The 14,659-nt window shown below is 38.9% G+C and overlaps 3 protein-coding genes across 3 annotated transcripts; 2 read left to right on the top strand and 1 right to left on the bottom strand.

Moving 5' to 3' along the window:
- Positions 1 to 673: 673 nt before the first annotated feature.
- LOC141902578 (uncharacterized) lies at positions 674 to 4,648 on the top strand (the record flags this gene model as incomplete). The annotated part of the gene is made up of 7 exons (XM_074790381.1): positions 674 to 1,572; positions 2,226 to 2,319; positions 2,723 to 2,867; positions 3,473 to 3,617; positions 4,109 to 4,177; positions 4,294 to 4,388; positions 4,563 to 4,648. Coding segments are annotated over 7 exons (1,497 nt in total), but the record flags the coding sequence as incomplete, so codon positions are not given.
- A 2,336-nt stretch (positions 4,649 to 6,984) lies between these two features.
- On the top strand, positions 6,985 to 8,996 carry LOC141902329 (2-oxo-4-hydroxy-4-carboxy-5-ureidoimidazoline decarboxylase-like). Its single transcript, XM_074789999.1, has 2 exons — positions 6,985 to 7,246; positions 8,422 to 8,996. The coding sequence occupies exons 1-2, from the start codon at positions 7,069 to 7,071 to the stop codon at positions 8,805 to 8,807; spliced, it is 564 nt and encodes a 187-aa protein (XP_074646100.1). The 5' UTR covers positions 6,985 to 7,068; the 3' UTR covers positions 8,808 to 8,996.
- An 813-nt stretch (positions 8,997 to 9,809) lies between these two features.
- Positions 9,810 to 14,610, bottom strand: LOC141901357 (adenosylhomocysteinase-like). The gene is made up of 8 exons (XM_074788550.1): positions 14,469 to 14,610; positions 13,784 to 13,974; positions 13,062 to 13,290; positions 12,595 to 12,707; positions 12,012 to 12,219; positions 11,035 to 11,240; positions 10,746 to 10,940; positions 9,810 to 10,289 (listed from the first exon to the last, which is right to left on the bottom strand). Exons 1-8 carry the CDS (start codon positions 14,497 to 14,499, stop codon positions 10,155 to 10,157), a joined length of 1,308 nt encoding a protein of 435 aa, XP_074644651.1. The 5' UTR covers positions 14,500 to 14,610; the 3' UTR covers positions 9,810 to 10,154.
- Positions 14,611 to 14,659: the final 49 nt, after the last annotated feature.

Genomic DNA, 14,659 nt, shown 5'->3' with positions numbered 1-14,659 from the left:
TTACTTAACCGGGCATGCGTTGAACTCGACCGACTCCAAACCTTCACTTGTAATGTATTTCGGCAAAGTATGGGTATCTCGTGATAATAATTATTGTGTAAATGCGCCAATTAATTTGAAATAAAATCCACAGCGCTGGAACCGGGTCCAGGGATTAGGACGCTTTCATTTAGAATTCATTTCCATTAATTCTATACCGGTATATAGACTGTTTCGTCGTCCATCTTTGACATTTCACTCGCCATGATATAATCCTTTTTCACCATTCACCGAGCTTTCAGCTATAAATTTCGTATTATGTTATATATGGATATAAAAGATAATTGATCATAATCAATGTGACGCGCGAGAGCGTCATTTATAGATCATGTGATCAATATTTTATTAGCCTAATGATAATATAGTAGCATAGTCGTGTCATCTCCGTAAATATCAATCTTGCTTTCCATTTGATAGATGTTTCAGGTATATAATCTATACATATATATGATTTGGAGCTACGAACCAATTCCAAATTAATTTCGGTCATTTTGGGAATTCGTCTGTTGTTCCTGTTTCAGGTGATTAGTAAAATCAATCGACGATGGATTTCATATTTCGGCGTAACTCAAAAGACGCCGGTACAGAGGACGGCCCTATACCGGCTGTCGGGGAATATCGAACATCGCGATCTCTCAGATCGAGTATATCCGAAGGGACGTCGAAAATATTCGATTCGGTCGTCGCAAAGAAAAATGGACTGTTTAGCGATATTTCGTCGAAGCTCGATTCGGCTATCAGTACCCGAGCAGAGAACCCTCTGGTGCCGGCACAGCAAATAGCCAGGGAAAGGCGGCAACTCATGCGAGAATCTCACGCTAATAATGTCAAAAACGGTACCGTGAAACATTACAACAACGACGGTGATTTCAACCGACCTTCTGCTGCCAACATGAGCTTTGATGAACCGTTGTACCAGAGACAGGGTTCAAAGGAAAGCATCGCCGAAAAAAAAGATCCGATGGAAAAAACGGCCGGTAATCAAATTAGTAACGATTCCGCCGGGCGAATGTCGACGTGCGATGAACGCGATCCGCGTGACCCACCGTTCCGAATCCGTAGACATTCCATCGTAGAAGATATCGAAAACGAACCACCCTACCGTCGAGAATCCATCGTCGAAGATTTCGGATTCGACGACGCAGACGCGGCGTCGAATCGACGCTCGAGCAATGGTAGCGGTGGCGTTTGCGAGCGGCAACTTTCTCCGGACTCGTCGCCGGAGTGTGCGGCCGAGAGCGTCGAGGAGATATCCGACTTGCCCGAAACTGCGCAGAGAAAAACTGAACTACGGAAAATCATTCACGCGATGGGCGATCTGATCAGCTTCGACGACGAAGCGTTCGACGAACGACGCGGAAGCATCAGTTCGAATTCGGAATATGGCGGCAACCCGGTGTATGAACGATCGCCATCCCAGTGTTCGGACGTGTCGTGGAATTCCGTTTTCAGTTCGGAAAGCATGATGGACGAATTTTCCGAGTCGTGCAAGGAATTCATGACGATGTTCGTCGGCAAGATATTCGATACGAGGTAAGCAGATTAGAACAGACACCGTTTGAATTATTGATCGTGATAATAGCCGGTGTAATTGATAATTCGCGGCCGCACTCTCTCCCTGATCTAATGATGACATCGTCTTCAGTAAATGACTTCCTGATAGCTCGTGGTCGTTATTATTACTGACGTCCGACATTTCAAATCGATCTAAAACGCATTCGCATCACACTTACGATTGCTTCCAGAATCCCGATGTATATATGTAGAGTAGACTATACGCTTATGTCGGATCGTTTTGGACCATACAAATGTATCCGACTTGTGTGATATCTGAGTTGGTTGTTATGTATTTCATATATAGTGTCAGGAAAAAAATGTTTCAAAAAAACATCCCATACGTATATCCGAGCTGATAGGATCCGACTTGGGCGGAGGCTACTGAATATAGATATGTTAACACACATACATATAGTAAATCGATTTCAAACGTCACAGACGCCGACTTCGATCGGGGGAAAATATGTTTTTTCAGGGAATCGAGAATTAGAATGAATGATTGTCACATGAAACCTTTTTCCACGGATTTAAAGAATAACCAATCATTCATTTGGGAAATATAGATTTTCATTTCGAGGATAGTCTGAATTCGCCCATGTTGTTTCCATAATGAACCTCATTACTTTTAGTAACGAAATTCCCCAAACGGATAAAGCTAAATTCGGCGAGATTACCCAACAGGGACCCGGTCGGGTATGGTTTGCCAGGAGCGTAAATAGCCAGGTAGGTATGATAAGAGTCTTCGTCGGCGGTCTAATTAGATCGTATATTGGCTTCGACGCTAAATGTTCTATTCTGTAAAAGGCTGCCACTAATCAGATTGACTGAGGAGAGTCTTACGTCTCTCAAACTTCAAAAGGATTTCGCATGATGATATTAACACATGTGTATAGATTCATCAATTTTATATCCAATCCCGTTGGACGCAATACCAAAGGTTTCTGAAGATCTAAAAAAAGATGATTAAAAAAACACCCACATTCCACCCGACTTTAACTTTTCTTAAGTTGTGGTAAAAATTAATATGCAGTCCATCTTAAGCCTTCGTATAAATGTGATTAATCGTTTTCGTATTTTCGATTGGTCACTTTTTGCGATGATCTGGCCGTTTTCTCTCCCCTTGTAGCGCGTGAACCAGAAGAAAGTCGACGAACAAATATTCTATCGTTTGGTGCAATATTTCGCCGTTGTACTGTTTGAATGTCACGACGCCGAAGATTTCTCGCCAGCCAAGTCATTAATGAACATGTGTTTCACATTTTACTACGAAAGTGAGTTTAAATGGAAATTCTATATAGCGATATCTGATAATTCTAACAAGGGATCGTTCAATAAGCACGTACGCGCGATATGGAGTGAGGGGGTTAGTGAAAATGCGAGCGTATGGGGAATGGAGGGGATCTAAACAGGCCTACTACGTACGAACAAGTTGATGCCTTTTTTATACAGCATTGAATAACAATGATATTGTTTTACAATGTGCTATAACTCAATGTTCGGTTATTCTATAAACGATCACCGTGATGGCCGCATCGGCTGAATTTAGAAAAATGCAGTGTGGATTCTGATCTGATGCAGTTCGACACCTACATATTTCATATCTTGCATATTTCACTTGGCTTCATAGATACAACGGTAAGTATAACCATTAATGAGTTTGTTATCCATTAATAAGTATGTTCTCAAAAATCATTATCTGAGGGGTAGGGGTAGGGGTGGTTAAAAAATTCTGTTGCGTGTAAGGGAGGGAGGAAGGGAGGGAGGATCGGGTATTCTTTGCGTACGTACTCATTGAACGATCCATAACCTATAATCAATCCATTTCATCATCTTAGAGGTCGGTAAGTGTCTTTATAGTCAATTGTACTTTTTTCAGCTAAGTTGACTAACGGACGTCCAATGAAATATTTTCTGTACAGTTATTTGCGGGATCAGCCGATTTGGCAGTCGGTGCGATTCTGGAACGCCGCTTTCTTTGACGCCGTTCAAAGCGAACGAAGCCGTAAACCATTGATAACCAGGTATAGAATCTTACATTCATAAATTCTAACATACATAACTTTCCTTGCTACATCGTTAGGCCATTTTGATTACCTGGAGCACGGATCCGCCTCCCAGAATTCTGCAAACATCATCATATTAGAATAGAATTTTTTAGTCCACCGTGTTTTTACAATAAAACATATTCTTTCTATGTTCGTCTTACTTTTCAATCTCATGATTTGCAAAACGAGTTAGTTTTTTCATTTCACCTATCATTTGAATTAGATTCATCTCAATGATTTTTTCTGCAGTCTTTCTGAGGTTTTATGTGGAAAAACTCATGTAATAAAAGAATGATTATTTCAATTTTTTCCCGGTTCCCTTCCATTTTGAATTTTCAAATCTTTATCATTTTTCCCTCCCGCTCTTTTCTTAAAAAATCCGTACTCCGAGTAATAAGAAAAACTAGGCCTTAAACGCTTGTACGTACATGGAATATACATACATACTTCTTAAAATCGCATTGTAGATCGGGCGGTAGTGAAGAACGGTACACGGACAAGGAATTCCAAGAAAACATTACGTTCGGACAATTAGGGTATCAATAATACAGGAATGAAAATACTCATCAGCATTGTCTCTGGACTCGAATTTGTGTTCTATATCATTGTTAAACTCATCCGTCATAAAAATTGCGGTTCGTTTTATTTTCAGAACTTTTACGTGCAACATGCGCGCATTCGGCCTTGGTAAAGATCAGTGCATCGAGTTTCTTCGAAAACAGGCGACAATCGCTAATTTGAAAGACGGTAATCGGGGATGCTTTCTCGTGATTTTTCTTTTTTCGATCTCTATTTCTGTGTCTAGGGCTCATTCATTCAAAGCAGTTTTCAACGCTCTTGCTTTCATTTTCAGTCAGTTTTCATTGCATTATTGACATCGTGTGCAAAAGCGCCTTAACGACTCTTATTCTGCCATTACAGAACAGGTTAGCATGCTTCGCGAAAACGTAGAAAGATGGCGGGAACATTAGTATACATAATTAGAAAAGCTACATAACTACAGCCGAACTGATCCCCCCAAGGTGAACACACGTCAGCAAGAAAGTGACTTACATAAGAAACATGGAAAGCACTTGGATATAAACGTTTACAGCCTCTAGTTATCCATGAGAAAACCTGAGCATAAATGTATTTAAACAAAACACCTTCGTACTGTTGGCTTAACAGTTTGAGATGGGTTTCTGAAGGAATTTCCGATTGAACAGATCAGAATTATAACCCGAAATATACAATCGCAATAAACCATATATTCTCGGAGATGCTATGTAATAGATATTAGCGATAACTCTAAAATAGATAACGTAACCAGTAGTAATTATGTATCATATAATCGTTTAATAATGCGACTGGTGTTATGCTACCCTCGGCAGTTTGATATGTATGAATATTTGTAATATGTATTTATGTGGTATATACTTGACACAATCGATGAACAAACGACTAATTCATGTAGAATATAGTGAAAAGAAAAACTACCACGCCAAGATTTCAGAAATTAGGCCTATACGTGTACATGCATTCCAAAAGTTGAACACGAACTTCACTAGAATTTTTAAAGGGGGTCAGAATTAATACAATCGGAACTATGTGCTTTGTACCGTCCGCCGAGCGCCGAAGGCAAACGAGCATTTCCAAATCCTTGAAATTGCTTGAATTTTCGTAAATAATCCAATAATTTTTGAAATTCGGAGCTTATAAACGGGCGTTTTCTGGAGCTTTTAAAGCAAAATATATCTATTGAATTTCCGGAATATGAAAAGAAAACAAAAGGTGGAACCAAAAAATGCAGAACTTTGATCTAAAAAGGGGGTACCTCCGACCCCCGCTGGTGACGCCCGTGTTGAAATTGGAGGAAACTGTTTCGGCTGTGACCAACATGCAGTCACCATCCATTGTCGGTAATAAACATCAATTAAATTTTTGAATCAGATACATATAGATATTTTAAGGTGCATGGGATTTGTTTTCACTCTTGTTATTCGAAGAATCCCCAATTGATACATTTTATTGAGCATATCTGAATCTTGTTCGATTCATTAGAAGAAAACATTACGTATTCGATAGTCAAATGATCGGTGACTAAAAACGGGGTTTGACACCGATGATGAACTTGATAATCTTTAAGTCGTTTATCAAACGTTATTGTGATAAAATTGTGATATCTTTGAATTTCCCGTATACATAGTTATGTCTATAATAACACGAGTGGGCTGTGATTACAAAAAAACGTCGATATTTATGAAATCGACAGGATTCGGTTCCACAGTTTGCGAGTAAGAGGAAAAATACATAACGAGGTATGTATTTTCGGTAAGATTTAAAATTAGTACATCAGCGGCGGATCCAGGGGGGTGCACAGGGGCCACGTGTACCCCCCTAAAGTCCTCGCTAATTTTTTATGAACTGACCTTTTCATGAGAACGACCTGAAAATGCGTAAGCTTATGTCTTCGTTTACAATTACCAGCGCTTTTTTTACGGCAGTCCTACATCGTTCATGTCGTTTCATACTCTGATCGTGCCCAGAACGCGTCTCCGCGCATCTAATTGAAAAAAATTTTTGTGCACCCGCCTCCATGGAATCCTGGATCCGCCGCTGTACATTTTCGATGAGTTTACTTTGCGTCAAATTTCAACTCACGACTCATCAGGAACTGGGTCCTGGATATCATAATCGATATGGATATTTGAGTACATATAACAAATCTTAAAATGAAACCCATCTCGCATATAAGGTGCCATTTTAATAGAAAGCAATAAGCTATATATACGTGGTCACGTGTCATAGTCTTAACCTTATCACACGCATTATATATGAATATCTCTGTTTTATCGAAAAGTTAATCCGTTCACTATGGATGTGTAAATCTAAACAGTAAATGATATAAAATCTAAACCTCTAGATTTGACGTGTATTGTTCGAATATGATTGTTAGAATTCATAAGGAACCCAGAAAAAGTATATTATTTTTCTGTTAATTTTTGCTGGATTATCTTACGTAGAACATTAATTCCTTCCGCTGCAAATTAACGAGATGAACCTAATACACATATTATATATGAATAGAAAAATGTATTTATATAGGATATTATTTAATTATATATATATCTACGTATATAATGCGCTTCAGGTAGAAATTAAAGTTGATGTACAGATAAAACAAGAACGATGTTTTACATGTTTAATTTTATCAGGATTTTACTCGGCTCGCTTAAAAACGATCATCACATTCGAAACATCGGCCAAACAAGAACCCGAACAAGAATGAACCGGTGAGGCCTGGTTGATTAAGTCGAAAACCACCGGTGACCTTATTTGATACGAATGTTCGTATACTAGAGATTAATTGTAATTTATGTACACGATATACCGGTAGTATAAACCAGTTTATTTCTCACTGTCGGTATTTAGTGAAAAAGTAGCACGCATGTATTCGATCGAGGAGGTGAATCGATTTGATGCCGATCGCTTTATAGAAGTGTTCGGAAACATCGTCGAATTTTGTCAACTATGCTCAGCAGCGATATATTCATACAGACCTTTCAGAAATGTTGATCACATACATCAACTCGTATGTGCCTTCATAGACGAGCTACCGCTATCGGGTAAGTCCGCAAGTCTCGTCTACATGAGCGATTTAGTCTCCGAGACTATAGCGTCTACTACGCGGAGAATGTCAAGAAACACCGTATCAATTTTCGCAATTTTATGGAATACCTCAAGGGCCATACGACTTACGTGTTACGTTTTACGAGTTACGATTTACGTTTTACGAGTTACTAATACATTTCCTACAATACGTTACGACTTACGAATTACGTTTTACGACTTACGTTTTACGAATTACACGTTTTTCACTAATTGGCTTCGGATATCCGAAGCGCGTTATTCAAAGAACGGGTTTCAAAATGAAGTCGAATTGTCATTTCAAACAGCATAATAAGAGTAATTTATTGTACATAGTGAATCAATCTCGACTGCAGTGGTCTATTACAGGGCAGAAAATCTGCGTGTTGGCCATCTGCTGTGCGAACCTTCTCAAAATCTATTAAATGCTGACAATACATTTCACACTGACTGATGACTGCCCCGTTACGTGCACGATGATTTTAATAGACGATATTTCAATAGATCTTAGCTGGAAATGATTTTGATAATTAGAACAAGATTCATCAATTTAGAAAAAATTTATTTATTTTTTGAAAACACTGGGCTGCATACAGCCATCCATCATCGTTACAGTTATTCGTCTAATAATTACATCCACCCACACAGTGAAATACCTACCACGTGGCCACTGTCCTTGAACTCTTGCGAACCGAAACTCCAACACTTAACTCGTAAAAATCGTAACTCGTAATTCGTAAAACTTACTCATAAAACGGAAGTCGTAACGAATATTCAAGGAAATGTATAAGTAACTCGTAAAACGTAAATCGTAACTCGTAAAACGTAACTCGTAAGTCGTAAAACGTAACTCGTAAGTCGTATGGCCCTTGAGGTATTCCATAATAGAGTGACATTAAAGCCACCGATTTATAACTAATTTAAGAATCAGTAGCAATATTCTCTAATGTTATCGTCCTTTTTAAATGTACAATCACGTTCTGCCTAGAGATACCAGCCATTATATGTTAAAGATATTTAACGAAAAGGTCATTGATTCTTTTGTATTGCTATTCATCATAACTAGGCATGCTGGTTGAATGCCATGTTAAAAAGAATAGTTCTGAATTCCGTTTGAATACAGGATCATTACCAATTTTCTTATTTCTGCCAGGTAAAGAGGGTGTGCTTCGCTTGCATCCAGATTTGGCTGGGAAAGTGGCGCAATCCGGCTTGCTTTCTTCGGAGTCAACTGATGAACAAAATGCTGCCGGTCTCCACTCGCTAACCGAACAAGAACGCCACATCTTGATCAACCATAATGGTAGTTACAGAGAGAAGTTTGGTTTCCCTTTTGTCATCTGTGCCAAGCAGAATAAAAAGAATGCTATCTTAAGCGGTATAGAGGCCCGAGTGAAAAATGACAAAATTACCGAAATACTGACGGGTATTGAAGAGGTGAAAAAGATATGTGAAATAAGACTGAAAAATATTATTTTCGAATCATCTGCATCAGAACCCCTCTCGACAATCCGTAGCGAAAGGGAAGCTAAGTTATAGCTCGTAATACGTATATCAATAACTCACCGATTACAGTAATACAAAACATTGTTAGACATATTGAATTTCAAATTATTGATTAGGAAATTTTCTGCTGTGGAAATCTGGCTGTTCTTGTTTATATGATAACATTTTTTTTCATTTTTGAAATTGTGCAAATCAGGATTAAAACGGTGTCATAAAATAAAAGAGATAACAGAAATTATCAGGATTCATGCTCAAAAAGATACTTCTCAAGACTACGAAGTCCATCAAAATGATTTTTGATATTTGAAAAATAAATACCAAGATACGCATAAACTAATGACCCACCCAAAAGATTTGTGTGTAGTCCTAGCCCATCTGCCGAACTACACAACGAGCGCTCTGACCACGGCACCGATCGTAAAAATATACCCGACACTAATAACACGAGTCTTATACCCGTCCGATTGTATTCTATTTTTACTTATAAAAGAAGAAAACGTCGAGAAGCTGGCCTGGCCGTATCCATGTGAAATCTCATTATAACGAACTTCAGGCCAGATAATAGCCGTTTGTTCGTCATAACTGAAATTCTAGGTTTGCAATAACCGTTATATCCGAGGTCGTAATGACGAAGTTGCACTCCGCGTCTAGGCTACATCAGTCAGGTTTTTCAATTTAGGTCTAGTTTCACAGAACGTTCATCAATTATCTTCTGTGGTCCATTCCTCAATTTTCAGTTACACTATGGTACTGCCTACAACGGCACTGCAGTGGAACACCGTTATAACATGACCAGTCAACAAATATTACCGGTTATTACTAACCAGTGATTTTTTCCTAAATAGGAAAATTTTAATAATTCCATCGGTTGAATATATTCTGTAGTTTGTTGTAATGAGGTTCGATCGCGCACATGTATCAACTCGCTTCTACCAAAGGCAGGAAACCAGTCCCAGGGTGGTCATTCCACTAAAGACCACCATAATTTCCTCGCAAAATATCAAACAGCAAAACATCAAAGCAATACGCAAACCATTAGAGAAAATTTCTGAGTAAATTTATTGAACAGTTAAAAACCAGCACATTTATGTGTACATTAATCTTCTTTTACCCAAAAATATATTCGATAGTCACATGTAACTCGATATGGAATGATGTAACAGGCAAAAAACGAACAATGGCCATTTACAACATGATGTAAAGAACTAGATAAATTTTTTCCTTGTACGATCTAAATTATTAGCTCGGTTTTTGTAATCACAAGCCGCTAAAACCAAGATTCTGGCACCTGCGTCTGGTAATTGTTCGAACGCTTTCAACTGCGAATGAATTAGTTTTAATAGATCGTCCACTAGGTGCTTCTGTTGACAGAAAAACTTTTCAGTATCGGTAATGGTCTGGTTTGAACGGGCCATCAACTGATCGTAGTCCCAAGTAATCTTTCTGGTCCTCGGACAGCTTCGTCAGTTTGACGCCGAGATGTTCCAAGTGGGCAGCTGCGACTTCTTCATCAAGCTGAGGAGTAAAGAACAACATGCGGGTGAAATGAATGGGAGCAAAAAACATCCGAGGAAAGCGCGTAGGATAATGTGCAAAGTAAGAAAGGACACATTCTGGGTCCCTACATTCTTGGATATAAGGAGTTTTAAAAAGAGTAAATTTCAAATTTCAAGGAAGTGTCTGCATCGCTTTCATATCCCAATTACTGTAGACTCCTCTTAAATCAGTAGTTTATCTCAGTAAACACTTAATTTGGTGGTTTTCACATACAATACAAACATTTCTAATGGCCAATTTCCCAAAATTGAAGAATTCTTTAAGGAGTTTTGGCCATTTGCTCTAAAGGAGTTTCAAGCATCTCAAAAAGCATTTTCTGTTTAGAACAAGTTTTTAACAAATCAAGTAGTCGTAGGGACCCTGACATAATACCAAGTTTCTGGAAGGAAAATCAAATATTGGGATCTAACTTACCTTCTTCGGAAGGAAGAATACGCCAATTTTGTAGCTTTCCGGTTTCGTCCACAGCTCAATTTGGGCAAGAACCTGGTTAGTGAAAGAGTTGCTCATGACGAAGCTCGGGTGACCGTGGGCACATCCCAAGTTCACCAAACGGCCTTCTGCCAACAGAATGACACGATTACCATTGGGCAGTGTGTATCTCTCAACCTGTTGGATACAAACAAATGAATTGAGACTTAAGAATTTAAGATTAGACGGATTTTGTCAAAACGCCTTGCAAACGAAAGAGAATATTACAAACCTGTGGTTGGACAACATCGCACTTTTTGGCCATAGCTTTCAAAGAGGCGACATCAATTTCGCAATCGAAATGACCGATATTGCACACGATCGAGTCGTCCAGCATCTGTTCGAAGTGATGGGCTTCGATGATACCCTTACATCCGCTGGCAGTGACGAAAATGCGGGCTTCTTTAATGGCTTCGTCGATGGTGGTGACTTCATAACCTGCAGCGCAATTTCGATACACGGTCATTAGAAACAAACATACCTGGTACCTTGAACTACTGATGAAAAATCACTTTTATCATAGCCAATATATCTTTACTCATCACAGTAGCTAAAACATTCAACATATGACCCAAACAAAACATATTCAAAACCCTTAAACCTGCAAACACCCATAAAGAATAGCTAACAATTGATTTTAATAGACTTGGTATAGTGAAAATAGTCCGGTATTGATATTTGTGAAGCATTCCAACTCATTTTCCTGTGAGCAGATGGCGACACCAGCCGACGATGTCTAGCAAAGTAGGAGTGATTCATCATACAACTGGCATCTATTAAGCCGTGTAGAAAACCATGCGTCATGCAAGTCAGATTTCTGAAGTTGAGACGATTGTCCGAGTAGTAATGGTGCAATACACGAAAGACTGCATTGGATATAGTAATGAAGAATCAAGTGTGGTCTCTGACCAGGGTGGTCATCTGAAGGTGATCTCACAAAGTTGGTCAACTCGGTATCACTTGAAAGCTCGCGAAAAGAGCTTTCCGAAAATGTATACTTCTATATCATTAACCTTCATATCTACTGAGAGGTACCGGTAATAGTTTTTCCCTTACCTGGTACAAAAACAGTTTCAGGCCGAAGAATACTTGCCAGTTAAAGGGTTAACTGATTAGATTAATTTTTTGAGTTTATGGTGTGCATTCTATTGGTGTAAACAATTGTAAAATTCAAATGAGTGTTGTATCGCCCAGGTCGACTATACGTACCTTCCATGGCAGCTTGTAAAGCGTTAATTGGATCGATTTCGGTGATGAGAACACGCGAGCCGAAAGCGCGAAGAGCCTGGGCGCAACCTTTTCCGACATCACCGTAACCAGCGACTACTGCAACTTTACCAGCCAACATAACATCAGTAGCTCGCTTGATACCGTCGACTAATGACTCACGACAACCGTATAAATTGTCGAATTTGCTCTGAAAACAAGAAAAGAAATATTTCCAATAGTTTCGTCTCATAATCATTAACAAGTGACTAGCATGATTTAGAATCGACCATTAATATAACTAATTCATGAATAGCAATTGAAGCAAATCGCAAATACTGGCAGCAATACGGTGGAACCTCGTTATTATGTGCTCTGATACGAGTTATCGGTTATTTCAATCCTACAATTCTGTCCCAAATAACGAACTATATCAGTCACAACGAACATATTTTCTGGTTAACAGAAGTTCGTTGTAACGAGGTTCCACTGTTACAAACAGAACCAGGTAAGAGAATCAGAAATGATAATTTTATAAACAGCCGGTTCACCGATTAGCTCAATTAACCGAAGTGTCCTTTCTTACCTTAGTGACTGAATCATTGACATTGATGGCGGGCACCTTCAATGTTCCTTCCTTGAACATTTTGTATAAGTTGTGTACACCAGTGGTGGTCTCCTCAGAAACACCCTTAACGTCTGTAGAATAATAACGTTTAGAAGTTGCAATAACGATCAAATCACAATGCATCAAAGACGTCCAACACTCGAAGCAAAGTTTTTTCAGGGTGGCCACTTATAGTTGACTTGCTTCCCCCTGACTTTTCTCAGACTATGCACTTAATTATCCTTGACTTTGATCAGCTAAGAATTCAATCAATTAACACAGTCTAAAGTGTTTGATTCACAGGATCTAGCAATTTCAACTTATTTCCCTGACTTGAAGCTTTTTTCCAAAATTCCCAGACATTTTGGAATATAAAAAAATATATAACACTGATATCCCTGAATTCCAGGCAAGAAGCCACCCGGTTTTTTTCTCTTTGAACTTACTAGTAATAAACTGTGGGAATTTTTCATGAACCAGATTGGTCAAATCACCGCCATCATCCAAGATCATGTTCAATGGCTGGCCATCTTTGAATACCAAAGTCTGTTCGATGCACCACATGTATTCTTCATCGGTTTCACCTTTCCACGCGTAAACTGGAACGCCAGTGGCAGCGATAGCGGCTGCCGCGATGTCATTGGTTGAAAATATGTTACAGCTTGACCATTGCACCTGGAATTAAGAATACACACAAATGTCAATTTGTAAACAAGTGCATGTCAATACATTTTATGAAAAGGGTGATCATTCTATTCGCCTATGCAGGAAAACACCAAAAACACTACAAGTTACTTCATGTAATACTGTAGCCTTCTAAAATTTATTACACAAAGACATTTCAGGAAATTAACTCAGTACAAGTAATTTACTGAATGTACAACATGAAACAGGAGAATGTGCTTTCGTCTTTATGAACTTATTGATAACAATACCTCTATAGGTGTTGTGACAGTTCACTACTATTCCATTCTTGCATTTAGATAAGCACGTAGGGCTAGCAATTTATCAAAATGACATTTCCAGCAGAGAGATGACACCAACCAACCGGCTAATCTAATATTGAGGTCACTTCAGTCTACTTAATCAATATCCAAACATCAAGTAGGGCCGACTATCGAAAATGAAACCTAATAAGAATGGATCGTAGAATATGACTCAGACTGACCTCAGCACCGAGTTCTGTCAACGTTTCGATGAGAACAGCAGTTTGGACCGTCATGTGAAGACAACCAGCAATACGAGCTCCTTTCAATGGCTTTTCTTTTCCGTATTTCTTTCGCAGCGACATCAAACCAGGCATTTCATTTTCAGCAATTTCGATAGCCAATCGTCCTTGAGGGGCGAGGCTGATATCAGCTGCAAAACGGAGATGAAATTGCATTTTAGACATTACATTCATTGGTAATTGTATGGCAATTATGGCGCATTACCGGTATACAATTATTACAGTATAGGCCTACAATTTTTACCCAGGTAGGGCAATTTATTTGTTCTAATATCAATGCAAAACTATAATTTAAAAAATTCAAAATTTGGAAATTTTTATTAAGCAAATTAAAGAGAGGACTGATGGCTACAAATTATAAAGCCAGCAAGCTTATAATAAACTAACTTTGATTAAGCATAGGCCCTATAAGCTTACAATACAGTGGTTGTCGAATTTGGCCTGTCACAACTTGACAGTCAGTCAGGGCAGGCCCAAAACAAGGAGTTGAGTGTTATTGTGTGTGTGGCCAGGCGTCTCTTCTCTGCTCCTTACCTCTACCTTTTTTAACAAAGCACACCTGGCTGATTGAAATTTAATTGTGCAATTCCTCGGACTAATCAAGAATTCAATTCAGTTCACTTACCAACTTTGTATCTCTTGTCACCACCAGACATATTGCAGCAGTTGTCAAACTCGTAGATCCAGATACCGAAAGGATTTTACTGAAACAGAGGACGAGTTAGTCAAGCCACTCAGTTTTATACGCACCGTGCCGGCATACGCAACGCGTGATTGGATAGTGCTCATCCAATCGTAGTCGTTACTGGCGAATCA

This window comes from Tubulanus polymorphus, chromosome 3 (genome assembly GCF_964204645.1).
Source record: "Tubulanus polymorphus chromosome 3, tnTubPoly1.2, whole genome shotgun sequence".
Lineage (NCBI taxonomy): Eukaryota > Metazoa > Nemertea > Palaeonemertea > Tubulaniformes > Tubulanidae > Tubulanus > Tubulanus polymorphus.
The sequence above is the reverse complement of the archived record's forward strand: the minus strand, read 5'-3'. Positions and strand labels throughout refer to the sequence as shown.

What these genes read in the sequence shown, in the direction of transcription:
- LOC141901357 (XM_074788550.1), bottom strand. Translation starts at nt 14,499, where the DNA reads ATGTCTGGTGGTGACAAGAGATACAAAGTTG. An exon ending in ATTCCCACAGTTTATTACTA is followed by an intron (nt 12,708 to 13,061) that starts GTAAGTTCAAAG and finishes ATTATTCTACAG; the next exon opens with ACGTTAAGGGTGTTTCTGAG. An exon ending in TTTACAAGCTGCCATGGAAG is followed by an intron (nt 11,241 to 12,011) that starts GTACGTATAGTC and finishes ATTGCGCTGCAG; the next exon opens with GTTATGAAGTCACCACCATC.
- LOC141902329 (XM_074789999.1), top strand. Translation starts at nt 7,069, where the DNA reads ATGTATTCGATCGAGGAGGTGAATCGATTTGATGCCGATCGCTTTATA. An exon ending in AGACGAGCTACCGCTATCGG is followed by an intron (nt 7,247 to 8,421) that starts GTAAGTCCGCAA and finishes TATTTCTGCCAG; the next exon opens with GTAAAGAGGGTGTGCTTCGC.